Raw genomic sequence first — 15,074 nt, 5'->3', positions numbered from 1 at the left:
CATAAAGCTTTAAAGGAAGTAATTGAAAGGGCTCCATGACGACCCACTATCACATCTGTCACACTCATTCCTCCAATCTATCGAAACTCGACCTACATTTGGAGCATTTGAAACCGCTATTCTCAGGCATTGGTAATAGACGTCTGCACCGACTTATGACATCAAGAAGCAACTACATAAGGTCCTCTTTCGTATAACCTAATAAATGTAAATACTCTTACCTTATTGCATCCTCCGTATCGTCACATGCTTTCTGAATTCCTGTAGTATATTGACGAACTGCATAGTCGTTGGTTTGGACTGTCACTCGATTGTTTGGAGAAAAATTGATCTCGTTGGTTCATTCGGATGAGTTGATCTAGAAATTAGATATTTAAAACTATTAATCGCAATCATTGAACATCAATGCATTTTGGCGAGGAGCTGTATTATTGTTGCTACTAATCAAAAAAATGTCTAACTAGAAGTGACTATCTCTTGCATTGAAGGCGGAAGCAGCTGAACTAAAATGGGATACTTTGCGTCTAGCCAAATAAGTAGTTAATCAAAGATGGAATTGGTTGTCATCGCATGTGGTATAAGTGTTCACTAATAAAGTGTGTCTAGTGTTTAGGTCGCTCCCTATTAACGACTGCGATTACTAGCTGGACGAGGCTAGACCGTGCAGAAGCATCGTATGTTCTTGAGGTCATTGTGTCTCACTTTCACTCTCCTCTGAAGCATAGCCATCAATACAACCTTTTCTTTCTTTCTTAAGTAATAGAATAAAGATTAATAACACAATTGGAATTCGAATCTGTAGCACGAGATCAAGGCGTGATTGGTTAATCCACTCTGCCAGGGAAGCACTATTTGAGGTTTATGCTCAGCAATAGGAATGGGCAAGCGGAAATGGCGTTTTGACGAAGAGTTTGCTAGCGAAACCGATCGAAGGGTTATTGGCCACTTTAACCTTGTCATTTCGAAGTAGGCGTCAAACAAGACCAACTAACGATTCAACCTTTTTGATAATGGCGAAAGGAATAGGTGTGGTGGAAGGACACGTATCATCTTGAGTAATTCCTATCCTGAGCATATGCCCAGCTAGTGAATTATGACCTGCATGAATGCCCACAATACACCTGCTTTTCGACAGGATAAACTTTGCGGTACGTATGTTCGGTTCTGACAGGAAAAGTTTGGTGTGTCGAACAGTACTTAGGCTCTGCCACCTGTCATTATGGGAAGCTTGTTCCCAGTTTTTGAAAACAGACTTAGCCAATGCTACTAATACTCCAATTGTTGGCTCCGGTCCCGGCATAGGGGAGATTGACCCCTCTTTCGCTGAAGCATCCGATATTTCATTTCCCTCTACGCCACAGTGACCAGGTACCCAGAGTAGTTCACCGTATTGAATCTAGAGATAGAGTTCAAACGGTTTCTGCATTCCTGAACGATTTTCGAGGTGATCAAAGGAATCCTCAACGCCCTCAATGCACCTTGACTATCGCTACAAATTGCGATGCACCTGCCCTTCAACCGCTCGTCAATCACCCAGTTTACCGCCCTTAGGATCGCATAAGCTTGAAAAACCGTTGCATATTGTCCCAAAGGAAAAGCCCACTTCTCATTTTTAATTGAGAGGTAGACTCCGGCTCCAGAACCCTGTTATGTTTTTGAGCCATCGGTGTACAAGACTTCCATATATCCCGCCACGCATTCCCCTGGGTCTTCCCAGTCCTCTCTATGCTTCAAGGTAACTTCATATCTTTAGCAAACAGTTGTATGGGGACACGAGGATCGAAGGGCATTGTAAGAACTGGATTCAGTCCTCCCAGTAACTCTTCCAATGCTCTGTGCCCCCCACATCCGTTGTTTCCCCATAGATCTAATCGAATTAGTCTATGAGCTGCTCTCATTGCAGTGCTTGCAACAAATATATCCAGGGGCTGCAAATTGAGTAGTGCATTCAGAGCTGCGCCGGATTTCGTGCTCATGGCACCAGTGATACCCAGACACACAGTTCTTTGCAGTGCGGCTAGTTTACGGTGAAAACCTTTTTGTCTCACCTTAACCTACCACACTACGGATGCATATACGAACATTACCACAAGAGGCCTGAGTCCCCATGTCGAGGCAAAGGTCCGTCTGCACCCATAAGTTGTGAGAGCTCGTTTCACCTTTACCTCTCTCTTGTTCCAAAGAAGATTTTTATCTAGAGTGACTCCCAGATATTTCACTTCTTCGGAAAGTCGAAGGGTAGTACCCCTCATCTCAGGGAGCCAAAGTCCATTAGTTTTCTCCTTTTTGTGAATAAAACCATTGTGGTTTTATTTGGATTAACTGACAGACCATGTATGAAGCACCAGCTGTCTATCAAATCAACGTATATTCCTACACACCGTTTCAAGATCCCGGTCAACAGCTAGCACAGCCACGTCATCAGCATAAGCTTGAGCGTGTATTGGCAAATTTTGCAGTTCGCATAGTAGTGAGTCGATCAGCATACTCCACAGAAGTGGCGAAAGCACTCCTCCTTGGGGGCAGCCCTTCGTTGCTTCTGCAGTCAGGTAGCGATCGACACCCAACTCAGCGCCCAGCAATCTCTGCGTTAGCATAGCATGGATCCACTTAATTAAAGCATCATCTACACCTTGCGCTCTGGCGGCATCACAAAGTTTTTGAAAAGGCGCACAATCAAAAGCCCCTTCAATGTCCACGAACACCCCCATCGCGTACTCATCATTCAAAGTTGCATCCTCTATCTTTGTGACCAAAGAATGAAGAGCAGACTCACAGGACTTTACACGGTGGTAAGCATGTTGGTTTTCACTGAGTGGGTGTGACCTAAGTGCGTTTCCACGAATGTGACGCTCCACCAGTCTCTCCAAACCTTTCAGCAAGAATGAAGTCAAGCTAATCTGTCTGAAGTTCTTTGGATTAGAATAGTCATCTTTCCCAGGTTTCGGTATGAAGACTACCTTAACCTGTTGCCAAGAGGAAGGCAAGTAGCCCAGAGCAAGACAACCTCAAAAAATATTTCTTAGAGGTCGCTCTAAATGCTCCATACCTTCCTTTAGTACCGCCGGATAGATGCCATCCATGCCAGGTGCTTTGAAATGTTCAAAGGACAATATGGCAGCTCTCACCTTTTCATGGGTAACAACCGCTTTCGCAGTATTCCAGTTCCCCTTACAAAGCTTGCGTGGTGAAGGGGTTGCAAGAACCGTCAACTCTCCCCTACCGCTTCTCTCACCCGTTCTCCCGGGTGGTGTACTTTCAGGAGGGTCTGTACTGAATTCAGTCTGGAGCTCGTGAAAGTACCGTCGGATTTTCTAAGAGAAACCAACTAAGAGAAACCAACTTGGCCGACACATCCCTTTTGAGGACTCTGCACAGCCTTGAAGTCTCTCTTTCGCCTTCCAGTTCCTCACAGTATGCTCTAAAGGGGTCTCGTTTCGAACACCTAACGAGTCTCTTATATTCACATTGTGAGTTCCTGAAATTTAACCAGTCTTCATTCTTGTTACTTTTGCAAGCACGGTTTAGAAGTCGCCTGGTTGATTTTCTGAGTTTTTGCAGTTCTCGGTTCCACCAAGGAACCGTTTTACAGCGTTGACCTCGGGAAATAGGACAAACCTCTTCATAGCACTCTAAAAGTGTGCAGTTCAGAGTTTTCAATTCATCTTCCAGCACCAAAGGAGTCCTTAGTCGCCTAGGGAACTGTACTTTATTGCCAAGTAGTTCATTGAACTTTGCCCAATCCATTTTCCTAGGGTTCCGTCTTTGTACTGCAGACTGTTCGCCCGCAATAGTCAGATTGAATTCTAGATTTCGGTGATCTGACAGTGAGACCTCGTCTAGCACTCGCCAGTGTGTAATCAACTCTACCAATTTTGAGGTACAGATTGTTAGGTCAATTACTTTGCTTCTTCTCGGTCCCACGAACGTAGGGGCGCACCCTACGTTTGCAGTCATAAAGCCAGCTGAAGTGATGAAATCAAATAGCTTCTCCCCTATTGGATTGCATTTGCTACTGCCCCAACAAATATGTTGAGAATTCGCATCGCAACCTATTAAGAGCTCGAGATCACTTGATTCTGCATACGCCACCAGATCCCTAAGCTCTTGCATCGGTGGAGGATACAAAGAATCATAGGGTAAATAAGCGGAGGCAACTACTCTACTACTACTCTACTCAGCGCTAGTTTTGGAGAACCGCACTGCATACCATAAGCAATGTCCGTTCTGCAGGATTTCCAACATCAATTTACAGAGAAGGTACAATCTCACGCAATTTCCCATGGAGCATAATAGCTTTCACAGATAGCTACATTGGTTTAAACTGGACAATTCACCTAACTGTCTCAGCAGTGACCGTATCTCCAGAGCCCGGAGCAATGGCAAAATACGCTGGGAATCGCCACACGTTTCTGCTTCTGTTCTGGGGACTGAACAAGTACGACTTCTATCACATAGTCAACCTCTTCATACCCAAACGTACGTTCAAAACTTTACCCACGCGTTCAATAAATACGCCCAACATCTCAGATAGCTCATTTAAATGAATGAAATGTCATGAGATACGAGAATACCTATAGTTCTCATCAATGATATATACTATTCGAGCGGTTATGTGAGGCCCAGGCTTTCCATTGCGTCAAATACAGCCTCACCCCAGGAAAGTGACACCTCGAAAGAACCACAGTTTTCCCGGAAGCGCCCGCAGTATCTTTCAATGAAGAAGTGTTGGCAGTTATTATGGTGGGTTTAGTTTATTTCTCTTACATAAAGAAGTAGCGCTTTTCTGGCTAGACATTCTCCATGGATGCTCTACTTTTCAATCTGATTATATAGCAAGGACCAAAATGTGAGCCTAACAATCTGAAATTCCATGAACTATCCAACAATACGTAACCAAATGAACACCATCAACCTACAAAAGCCTGCCCAACCCAACCAATTCGTCCATAAGGATTCATATTACTCGTGTAATACTAAGAAACGCCAACGAAGGAACCACGTTTAGCTGGAAAGTTCATTAATTCCAAAATGGTACGAAAACTCTGTACTTCCATCCACACAAACAATTTCAAAGAAAATTATATCAATCTTTTTTCCAATGAAATTCAATTTCAGTTTTCATATACGCACAACATATCAAATGGGATTTCCTCAATAAAATTCTCATTTTAATTTCAGCCTTGCATACGGGACGGTGTTCATAATAGGCGTTCTTGGAAATATTTCTGTTGTTATCGTTATAACAAGGACATCAAAGATGCGATCGCTTACCAACCAATTTATAGCGAATTTAGCCGTTGCTGATCTCTTGGTAAACATCCTTTGCCTGCCATTCACGCTTGTTGCGAATTTATATCCAGGTGAGTTGTGTGAAGAAAGTGATTTCGGGAAGGTCGTGTGGGTGGATGATTAATGGTGCTGAAAAGTAGAGGAAAAGATTTACACGAGGACACCTGATCGATGTGTAATAGTGTGGAAGTTCGTAGAAGGACAGGTTACATGCTTCCGTGGATTTCAGGACAGACTGGGTGAGGTTGGAGATGTTTCTCGCTCGTCGCCCCAGGGTTTGTTACTCGCTCCAAATTTTATTCATGTGGGATGGGATTTGAAACTGAGCCAAACAATTCAGAATTAGTTTCCACGTAGTGTGAATTTAAGGAGCCAATTTTCGTTCCAAGGATAATTTCCTCACGAAGGATACATCCATCCAACAGACAATTTTGAGTCTTTCGAGTTCAGCACAAGAAGAACAATTCATTCCAAGAAATTATCCTGATAGGAATCAAAAGCCCTCACCCCTGTCTACTCAAGTCCTTGCGTGGGTATTAAGCCTACTTTCAACTTCAATTAAATCTGTATCCTTTCAATGAATGCTGTATCCTTCTATTCCATTGCACGACTATCTATCGGGTCCAAACGAAATCCTTGTTTGAATAAGGACATCATCTCGGAAAATTGATATTTACGAATGGGAATGGCTAATCCCCGACGAGAAAGTACAGCCCAACATAATGTTGTGGAACAAAATACTCGACACGAGCTCCTAACGCCCATTTTTCCTCAAGGATATGATATTTCCTCGCATTTAGTTAAGACGTTTCATTTTGTTGTTCGACAACCGGATTTACATATGTTGGGTACATAGGGAGCGAATTGCAAGGACTTGGATGGGTTGTTGATTCCGAGAAGGTACTAAGTACATATGGGCCCTGTTTGTCGGGACTTTCATTAGAACATCTTGAGGACTTGATCTCCGATTCAAATTCATTTCATTGTGACTGTTCTGAGCATTTTGGAAGCAAAGGCGAGCACTTGACCAAAGGATAGAGTGAGGGCTCGAAAAATTGGCCAGCATCAAACTTTAGATTCGGACGATTTTGGGTAAATAGCAATTTAGAGGGTTCTAACAACTTATTTTAAACAATACGCACTTTAAACCTTCCTTTTTGACATTTTTTTTTTCTTTCCATCATTACTGCCACATCAGCTTGGATCCTTGGAGTTTTCTTCTGCAAAACTGTTTCTTATTTGCAAGGAGTATCGGTTTCAGCCTCGGTCAACACGTTGATGGCAATCTCAATCGAACGATGCGCTGCAATATCGTTTCCATTGTCTGGAACAATGTCCAATAAACAATATCGAATTTCAGTGACAATAATTTGGTTCGTAGCTCTGACAATTAATTTGCCGTGGCTGTTTGTATTTACACTGGAACCAATTGGAATTACCGGGAGTAAAGCGATGGTAAGTTGGAGTCTATGTGTGCTGTTGTGATGTGATTAATTTTAATTTATCAGGACTTTAAGTCTTTGTGAGAACATTCGGGTATAATGAAGCAAATTTAGGTCGCTATTATCCTCTAAATGGGGCATAGCGCAACCATCGTCAACGATTAGCTGAAATGGGTTTGAGTCTCTCCGCGTATATTAATCCCCTACTATTCTGCATCGCTCGTCTCTAAGGCAACTAATTCGTCCCATTTCATTCTATATTATAGTCAGCAATGAAATTATCGTCCTTATCCTCTTAAAATGTTACCAATACACTGCCATTTTCGACTTCTATTCAACAATCCTAAAAATGTCTGTTCAGTGCACCGACGGACTGGAGGTGCGTTACTGGAAAGTTACTGACATCGGCATCGAAAAGGATCGCCACCATATGGTCGCTTACGTTCGCTTACATGCTTCGTTTTCCAGTCCTTACAAGGTTGGAGATTTGCGAGTTCAACATCGACCGCTTGTATGATCCAGCTGTCGCTCGACAGTGGGAGAGCGGCAATCGATGAGCATTGGGCCGCCATCAAAAATGGTCTTTTCTCGCGTGCTACGCAGGTTGTCGGCTATGTCCTGAAGGGGCGTCATAAGATCTGGCGTTCGGAAAGTTTAGCGTGTGCGACGATGACATCTGATGAAGTTCCCCTTCCCTTCCCTTCCCTTCCCTTCCCTTCCTTTCCCTTGTAGAAATGTCTAGTTAGCGCACCATGCGGATATGGAATGCTCCATCAAGCAGAAAAGAAATCAGTGCCCTCAAAAGGAGTAAAACCGCAGGACTCTATGGTCTCCCCGCAGAGTTATCTATCGCGGCATCTACTGTGACTGCGGACCTGCTACTTCCACTCGTACGGAAATCTTCGAATTTGAGACTTTTCCTGGAGAGTGGAAGGGGAGAATGATCGTTAAGTTTTCAAAAAAGAGCACCCATTTTGAGTGCGACAAGTGGGAGTATCTGCGCGCTCTCTGTCGTCGTAAAGATAATAGCTAAAAAAATCCTGAAAAGCGCCAAAGAACATCTCACAAGCTTCATGTACAGAGAGCAGGGTGGTTTCCGCACCGAATCTTTCTGCCCACATCAACATCATATGAATTACTTTGAAACAGTGCACGTAATTTAGATCTTCACTTGCTCTTCAGCAATTTCGAGAAAGCCACGCAGGCGAGGAAGTGAGAGCAGGGAGTGTATCTAGCAGGCTCTATGCAGGAGCGGCATTCCGGAAATATAAATTAATAACTATTATCAGAGCGACATATGATGGCACAAAATGTCATGTACTACACCGATATAAAATCTCAGAAGATTTTTAAGTCCAAATCGAAATCCGCCGCATCCTGTCGCCGATATTATTTTTTCTTGTTTTCGGTGACGTTCTTCATGCTGCCTTCTCCGGAAGACGTGGGGGAGTTCAATCATCATCACCAACGGCGCAACAATCGGTATCCGGTTTAGGCCTGCTTTAATAAGGAACTCCAGACATCCCGGTTTTGCACCGAGGTCCACCAATTCGATATCCCAAAAAGCAGTCTGGCGTCCTGACCTACGCAATGAGTAGGATCTGCCTCCTCTTTTTTTGTACCATAGATATTGCCCTTATAGACTTTCCGAGCTGGATCATCACCGTAACCTATTTTTGCGGTTTTGCGCCGAGGTCCACCAATTCGATATCCCTAAAAGCTATCTGACGTCCTAACCTACGCCATCGCTTCATCTCAAGCAGAGTCTGCCTCGTCTTCTTTTTCTACCATAGATATTGCTCTTATAGACTTACCGGGCTGGATCATCCTCATCCATACGGATTAAGTGACCTGCCCAATATAGATCCGATCTTCCTAGACAATCCCCTCTTATTTGAGGATTGAAATATCCTGCAGGATCACCCTGAAACAGGAAATATCCTGGACCATGAAACACCAAAAGTCATAACACCCGGAGAAAAACGATTGGATACCGATGGTTTTCAAGAGTCTCCTTTTCCTGACACACCAAGTTATTCGGGGACCGATATGGGCATAGCTGACAATTTTGGTGATCATCTATTGGTTGCGATAGTTGGCGCATTTTAACCCCTCCAAGAAGGAGCATTTGTGCAAGTTTGCTGAGTACATCTAGTAAAAAGCGACGAAGTTTCTTATGGAGAAAAAGGTGAAACGCTATTAGAAGGGCCCGGCAAGCGGCACGAGCAGGAACACAAAATTCTATCGAGAGTCAAGCCATGCAAAAACTGAAAGAAACAAAGAAACGAGAGGCAGGGTCTACGACTAAAGCGAAATGCAAGTTAAAAGCACCCAAGAAGTCTAAACGTACGCCAGAAAAAGCTATTCTCACAAAACGTGAGCGCCAACTTCAAGGAATTATTAAACTTTTCGAAAAAGGAGCTATCAAGTCTAATAGTCGGAAATGAGCATCACTGCAGATTATAAAAGGTTAAAGGGCCTTAAAGTTCGTTTCAATAACTGCCATATGTGATTATAGGGTTAGCTAAAACTATGTTAGAAAGAAATCATCCTTTAGTGAATATGTTGTTTCTAATAAATAAATAAAGTTAGCAAATTTTTCAAGGATTTCGTAGACATTGTTGCTCCTTGCTGCTTCTAAATAAACCAGGGAGGTATGGGCTGTTCATCACTGTAAAACGACGGCCCCTCCCAATCGTCAGAGAACCTGCCCCTAAGGCTGTTTTCATGTTCGTAACCGAATTTTGACAACTGCGCCCCCACCACTTTTAGATCCGTAGCCCGAGTTTCTAACTGAATGCGTCACGACCCTTGCAGAGAACGCAAGTCTCCTAGCCGTATTTGGAGGTTTTAGACATGTACCCATAGTCTAAGTATCTATAATACTTGCTGGGGGCTACTCGAATCCTCACCCCACATATTACCCACCCAATTCTGATTTCCACGCTGTTCAGAAGCTTACACGCATATTGCTCGACAACTACCGTAGCGAGTTTGTGGCTTCGAAAATTTGCAGAGATTATACCTATCTGGGTCTTAATTAACTCTGGTCATTCACGCTCGAAAGGGTCTGCTACTACGTTCTTTTTCGTTAAATAGTCAGGAAATTTCCATAGCCACTTGACTGCTTCATTTAACGCGCTCTTGTTTATTTTCTTCTGACCAAGTTCAGTGAGGACTGCACACCCTTCGTTTCCTGTATAGGAGACACTATTGTTCCATTATCTTCTGGCTGATCCTGTTCCTTTTATCTGGCCTCGCACATTGGTCAGGGTCAGCCTAGTCAGGGGGATACCGAATTCCCTCATGGCCGTATACAGTTTTACCCTGGCTAAGTTATCATAGGCGGCTTTAAAGTCAATGAAAAGATGGTGCAACTGGTGTCCATCCAACAGTTTTTCCATCGCTTGCCGCAGAGAGAAAATCTGATCTGTTGCTGATTTGCCTGGAGTGAAGCCTCTTTGATATGGGCCAATGATGTTCTGGACGTATGGGGCTATCCGACCTAGCAGGATAGTGGAGACTATCTTATAGATGGTACTCAGCAACGTGATATCTCTATAATTGCTGCACTGTGTGATATCCCCCTTTTTATGTATGGGACAGATAATGCCTGTTTGCCAATCGTCAGGCATTGATTCGCTGTCTCACACCTTGAGCACAAGTTGATGAACCACTTGGTGTAATTGGTCGCCTCCATATTTAACCAATTTAGCTGTAATTCCATCGGCTCCTGCCGACTTATGATTTTTAAGCCGATGAATTGCACGGACTGTTTCTTCCATACTTGGTGGTGGCAGTATTTGTCCGTCGTCTCTAGTTGGCGGGACCTCCAACTCGCCGATGTTCTGGTTGTTCAGTAGTTCATCAAAGTACTCAACCCATCGCTCCAATATGCCCAGTCGGCCGGAAATCAGATTTCCCTCTTTGTCTTGGCAGGATGATCATCGAAATGTGTCTGGTACGGTTGCTCCCTGTACTTTTTGAGTTCACGGACCTGTTGGTTTTCCCAGGCTTCCTTCTTCCGTCTGTGAAGTCGCTTCTAAGCTCGGCGGAGTTTCTGATAATTCTCCGCGCGTGCCCACGTCCCTTGAGAAGGATGCTGCATCCTTCCGTTTCGTTGCTAGCTTATATTCATCGTCAACGCGCGTTATTATAACTCTCTGGTGACTGCGGTTATTGCGGCATCCGTTTCCCTCTTATAGATATTGCGAAGGGCTGTGTTGTGGATGGCTTGAGTGTTAACTCTCACGTGATTGTCAGAGGGGTAGTGTTGTTATTCGAGCTCGGAGCACCATGCCAACGAGATAGTGATCCGAGTCTATACTGGCCCCCCTATATGTTCTGACATTCATCAAGGCTGAGAGGTGGCGGCGTTTGATCAACACGTGGTCAATTTGGTTGAAAGTGGTTCCGTCTGGAGACGGTCATCGCACTTTCCCTAGCTGCAGCAGCATCGACAGAGCATCGAAAGCGTTGATCAATTTGTATATCTGGGTTGCGTGGTTTCTGCCGACGATGGCACGAACTGAATGTTGCCCGACGCAATAACAGCGTTAGATCCGGTTTCTAAAATCTGGAATTTCAGTTATTCTCAAGACAAAGATCAAGGGATGTGTAGTGTTCTCTCTGTGTTGCTATATGGGAGTAGCACTTGGAAAATGACCCCCACTGTCACTCAAAGGCATCAAGCCTTCGTCAACACCTGTCTGCGTCATATCATCGAAGTACGCTGACCTGATACTATTACAAACGAAGAACTCGTTCGGTGCACAGGCCTGGCACTCGCACTGCCACAATGCGCTGCTCAAGTTGGTTTTTTGTTAATAATAATAATCGTTGGCGCAAGAATCCATATTGGATCAGGGCCTTGAAGTGTGTTAGAGTACTTCATTCAGATTATTACCCTGATTTGACTCAGGTACTCATTCACAGCTGAGTCGACTAGTATCCGACGTCAAATCACGATACAAATCCCACTGTCACCAGTGAGATTTGAACCGCAACCTTCCGTACGACAGCCTTGCGCTCTGACCACTCAGCTATTCGGACACTGTTGTTTTAAAGATACACCTCGGGAAAGGAAGGATACCGCGGAACCTTCCGCATCCATAACTGCCGTAGCAGTTGTCATCGTTCTGACAGCGAAACCCGGCGTCTTGGTTTCCCCTTCTAAAGGCCCAATTTCCGTTGGCGGGCGTCACTAAAGGAATACAACCACGTACTCGTGAGTCTGGATGAGGAGTCAGTCACGATCATCGCCGATAAACTGGACGTGAGCTCCAACGATCGACTCAAATCCGACAGCAAAGCTGATACACTTGCTGACTAACTTGACGCTTGGCGAGCCCACCCCAGCCAGCTAGTGCATGAAATTAAACTGACAGGTGGGGACAAGGTTAGCGCAGAGCTCTTGAAATCTTTATACCTTCAGCGACTGCCAGAGTTCACCCAGGCCGACGAGCGTACTAACTACTACTGCCGCGACGGCCGATAAAATACACGAGCTACAAGCAACTTCTTTTCCAATTACAGCACCTACGATCATCAGCTATTAGCCACGTACCTCGCAATTAAATACTTCCGGTATTCCCTTGAAGGCAGGCCGTTCAGTGTTCCCGAACTATAACCCATTTATCTTCGTTTTTAAATAAAAGCCCGACAAAGCGTCCGCTCGCCAATTTCGGCACCTGAGTTCACTTCCAATATTCAACACATGCCAGGGCGAGATGACGTAGTTTCTGACTCTTTGTCATGGGTTGCAGAGGTCAAGATCCACGCTACCGTTGATTTACCAGCAATTGTGGAGGCACAAAAGGACGACGCAGTTTTTCAGAGTCTCAAGACCAATTCCAAATACACATTTAGGGAATTACCTACTTTCGAGTCAACGTCCAGTATAGTCTGCGAGACTTGAGACAAAGAACCAAGGCCAAATATTCCGGATGATTTCCATAAGTAAGTATTTCATGCCAGTCACCGCAAAATACTTCTGGCCGCCCATGAACCAGAACATTAACTCTTGGCCCAGACAGTGCACTGCATGCCAGAATCGCAAGGCTGAGGAAAGAGATAGGCTTGTTCCCTGGTTTGACCAAGCGCTTCTACAATTCATCTCGATTTAATTCGTCCTTCGCGAGATTCACACGGTTCCAGGTATTGCCTTACAATTATCGATAGGTCTACGTGATAGCCTGAGGTGATACTTCTGAAAGACATTTTTGCACAATCTTGTGCGAAAGCCCTATGTCGAGAGTGGCTTTGGTGTGCTACACCTACCAGAGAATGCGGTTCCAATCTTCCCTTCTGCCGGAATTGGACAAAGTCCTCGGTTTCAAAAGTGCGTTCAATGGGATGCTTGAAAGATGGCACAGGGCGCTGAAACCCCTATAATGGCCCAAGACGACCGTCCTCGTTCGCAAACCCTGAGCCTCGTTCTACTTGGCCTCCGGACAATTTACGGTAACTACTGTGGAGCTTGTATATGGGGCGAACTCCCCAGAAACACTGTACTCGACATTTCGGCGGGTCGTAACACCAGTGGATTTTTGTGTTTGCTCAAGGATGCAGTACGGAAGCTGAGCCAGTACCACCTGCCAACCATGCGAAAAACATGGTGGCCCAGAGATCTCGACTACCGCACGCATGACCTAATTACAACGGATGCCAAGGCCGCAGCAGTCAACTTACGAGGTCCTCGAGCGCGGCCCACGCCCTCGACATCGGAAACATGATCAAGAGGGTCTCCCTGGCCCGGCTAAACCTTTCTTCCGGAAGCAAGCGCAGCCAAGAAGAGAGGCGCGTGACAGGTCCATTTTGACTTGCGGCAGCCAAACTGAATGCCCTACGCGTCTGGTTCCTCGGTAAAACCCCCTGTGGTTTCAGATGGGTTTAGGGTGCTGTAGCGGAGCATGCATGACGAACTATTCAATTGTGAATGTGCTAGAAAGAGTCGGACTTGACTTCAAAAAACTATTTTTTTAAAGCTACTAAAAATGGTTTTTCGAAGTCGGTAAGTTGAGGTCTAGAGACCAGTCTAGGAATATTCGACGTAAAGGAATCAAGAAAGAGTGGAAGCTTCTCAGAAGTCCTGAGGGATGTAGTGCTGGTTTGTATGTATACGAGTCAGTGGCAACCATATATACTCGTATAAGATGATAAGGCTTTGTGAATAACTGAAATGACAAACTTCCTCCCCTTTATAATAGCTTCCCATATCCTCTCCATAAAGTGGAATACAATACTCTGCAACAATGCAAAAAATAATATCCGAAAAAATACGCCATTTCAAAGCTACCCCGCGGAGGTAGGTTGAATCCACAAATGATTACCTTTTGTAACTAGATACGTTCCTTGATGGAAAAAATCGCGAATTTTCTTGACCTTTTTTATAGCTTCGAATTGCATCTCCTCGAAGAGGGTACTGAGCTTAAGGGTCGAATTTTCCATTCAAAATATTTTGTAAAGGTCCTGAATCTAATGACGGTTCACCTGGGCAGGTTAAAAATTCATAAACTTTAAGTATTCTCACAAAAATTTAGGGTTTTTTTGATCATTATTTTCGCGTTTTGTGTCACGCATATACGTTTTCGTCCCCACAAGGACACACGCATGCCATTCATAAATTTCGTACTAAAATTTAATTATCCGTAGGTTTGTATCGAATTGTGGCCTTCACAGCAATCGGAGAATATATTCTTTATCATAGCCAACCTAATAATTTGCTACTTGGGTCCTCTGGTCGTTATAAGCATTTGCTACATCATCATCTGGCGAAATGTGGCGAATCGGAGCATACCCGGAGAAAGGCTGTTCGGTCGTCGTAAGAATGATGCCATTCATAAAAGTCGTGTCAAGGTAAGGGTTTTATGATACTTTTTCGATAAATGTTTAATGGAGGAAAGATACATTTGGCGGGGATTTATAGATGCAGGTTAAGTGGGTCAATTTCAACTCCAGGACTTTTTTCGACCCCGGTGCAGAGTTCGGTACTATAAACACTAAATCCTTTCCATTTCTATTGCAGGTCGTCAAGATGGTGTTTGTAGTAATAATAACCTTTGCCTTATCGTGGTTACCACTCTACACAATATTTTTTATCGTCAAATTCTACGAGGATGTTTTGTACTACGAATACTTCCAGTCGGCCATTTACCTTCTCCTGCCCATCGCCCAATGGCTGGGAGCCGCAAACTCATGTATAAACCCAATCCTGTATGCATTTATGAATCGCAAGTTTCGAATAGGATTCAAAGTGAGTATACCTGTTCCTGTGAAAATCCAATTCCTTACAAAGCACTCAGATTGCCACTAAGCCCAATTTGAATGCATGTCTCCTGG

The 15,074-nt window shown here is 44.3% G+C and overlaps 1 protein-coding gene across 1 annotated transcript in view; it reads left to right on the top strand.

Moving 5' to 3' along the window:
- LOC119659762 (neuropeptide SIFamide receptor-like) overlaps positions 1 to 15,074 on the top strand; it is a 79,076-nt gene that overhangs the window by 63,588 nt on the left and 414 nt on the right. The window contains exons 2-5 of the mRNA XM_038068023.1: positions 5,182 to 5,363; positions 6,491 to 6,747; positions 14,388 to 14,591; positions 14,761 to 14,988. Coding sequence (XP_037923951.1) covers positions 5,182 to 5,363; positions 6,491 to 6,747; positions 14,388 to 14,591; positions 14,761 to 14,988 — 871 coding nt within the window. The remainder of the gene's footprint in view (positions 1 to 5,181; positions 5,364 to 6,490; positions 6,748 to 14,387; positions 14,592 to 14,760; positions 14,989 to 15,074) is intronic.

Source organism: Hermetia illucens, chromosome 6 (genome assembly GCF_905115235.1).
Source record: "Hermetia illucens chromosome 6, iHerIll2.2.curated.20191125, whole genome shotgun sequence".
NCBI lineage: Eukaryota > Metazoa > Arthropoda > Insecta > Diptera > Stratiomyidae > Hermetia > Hermetia illucens.
This window is presented reverse-complemented; position numbering and strand designations above follow the sequence as displayed.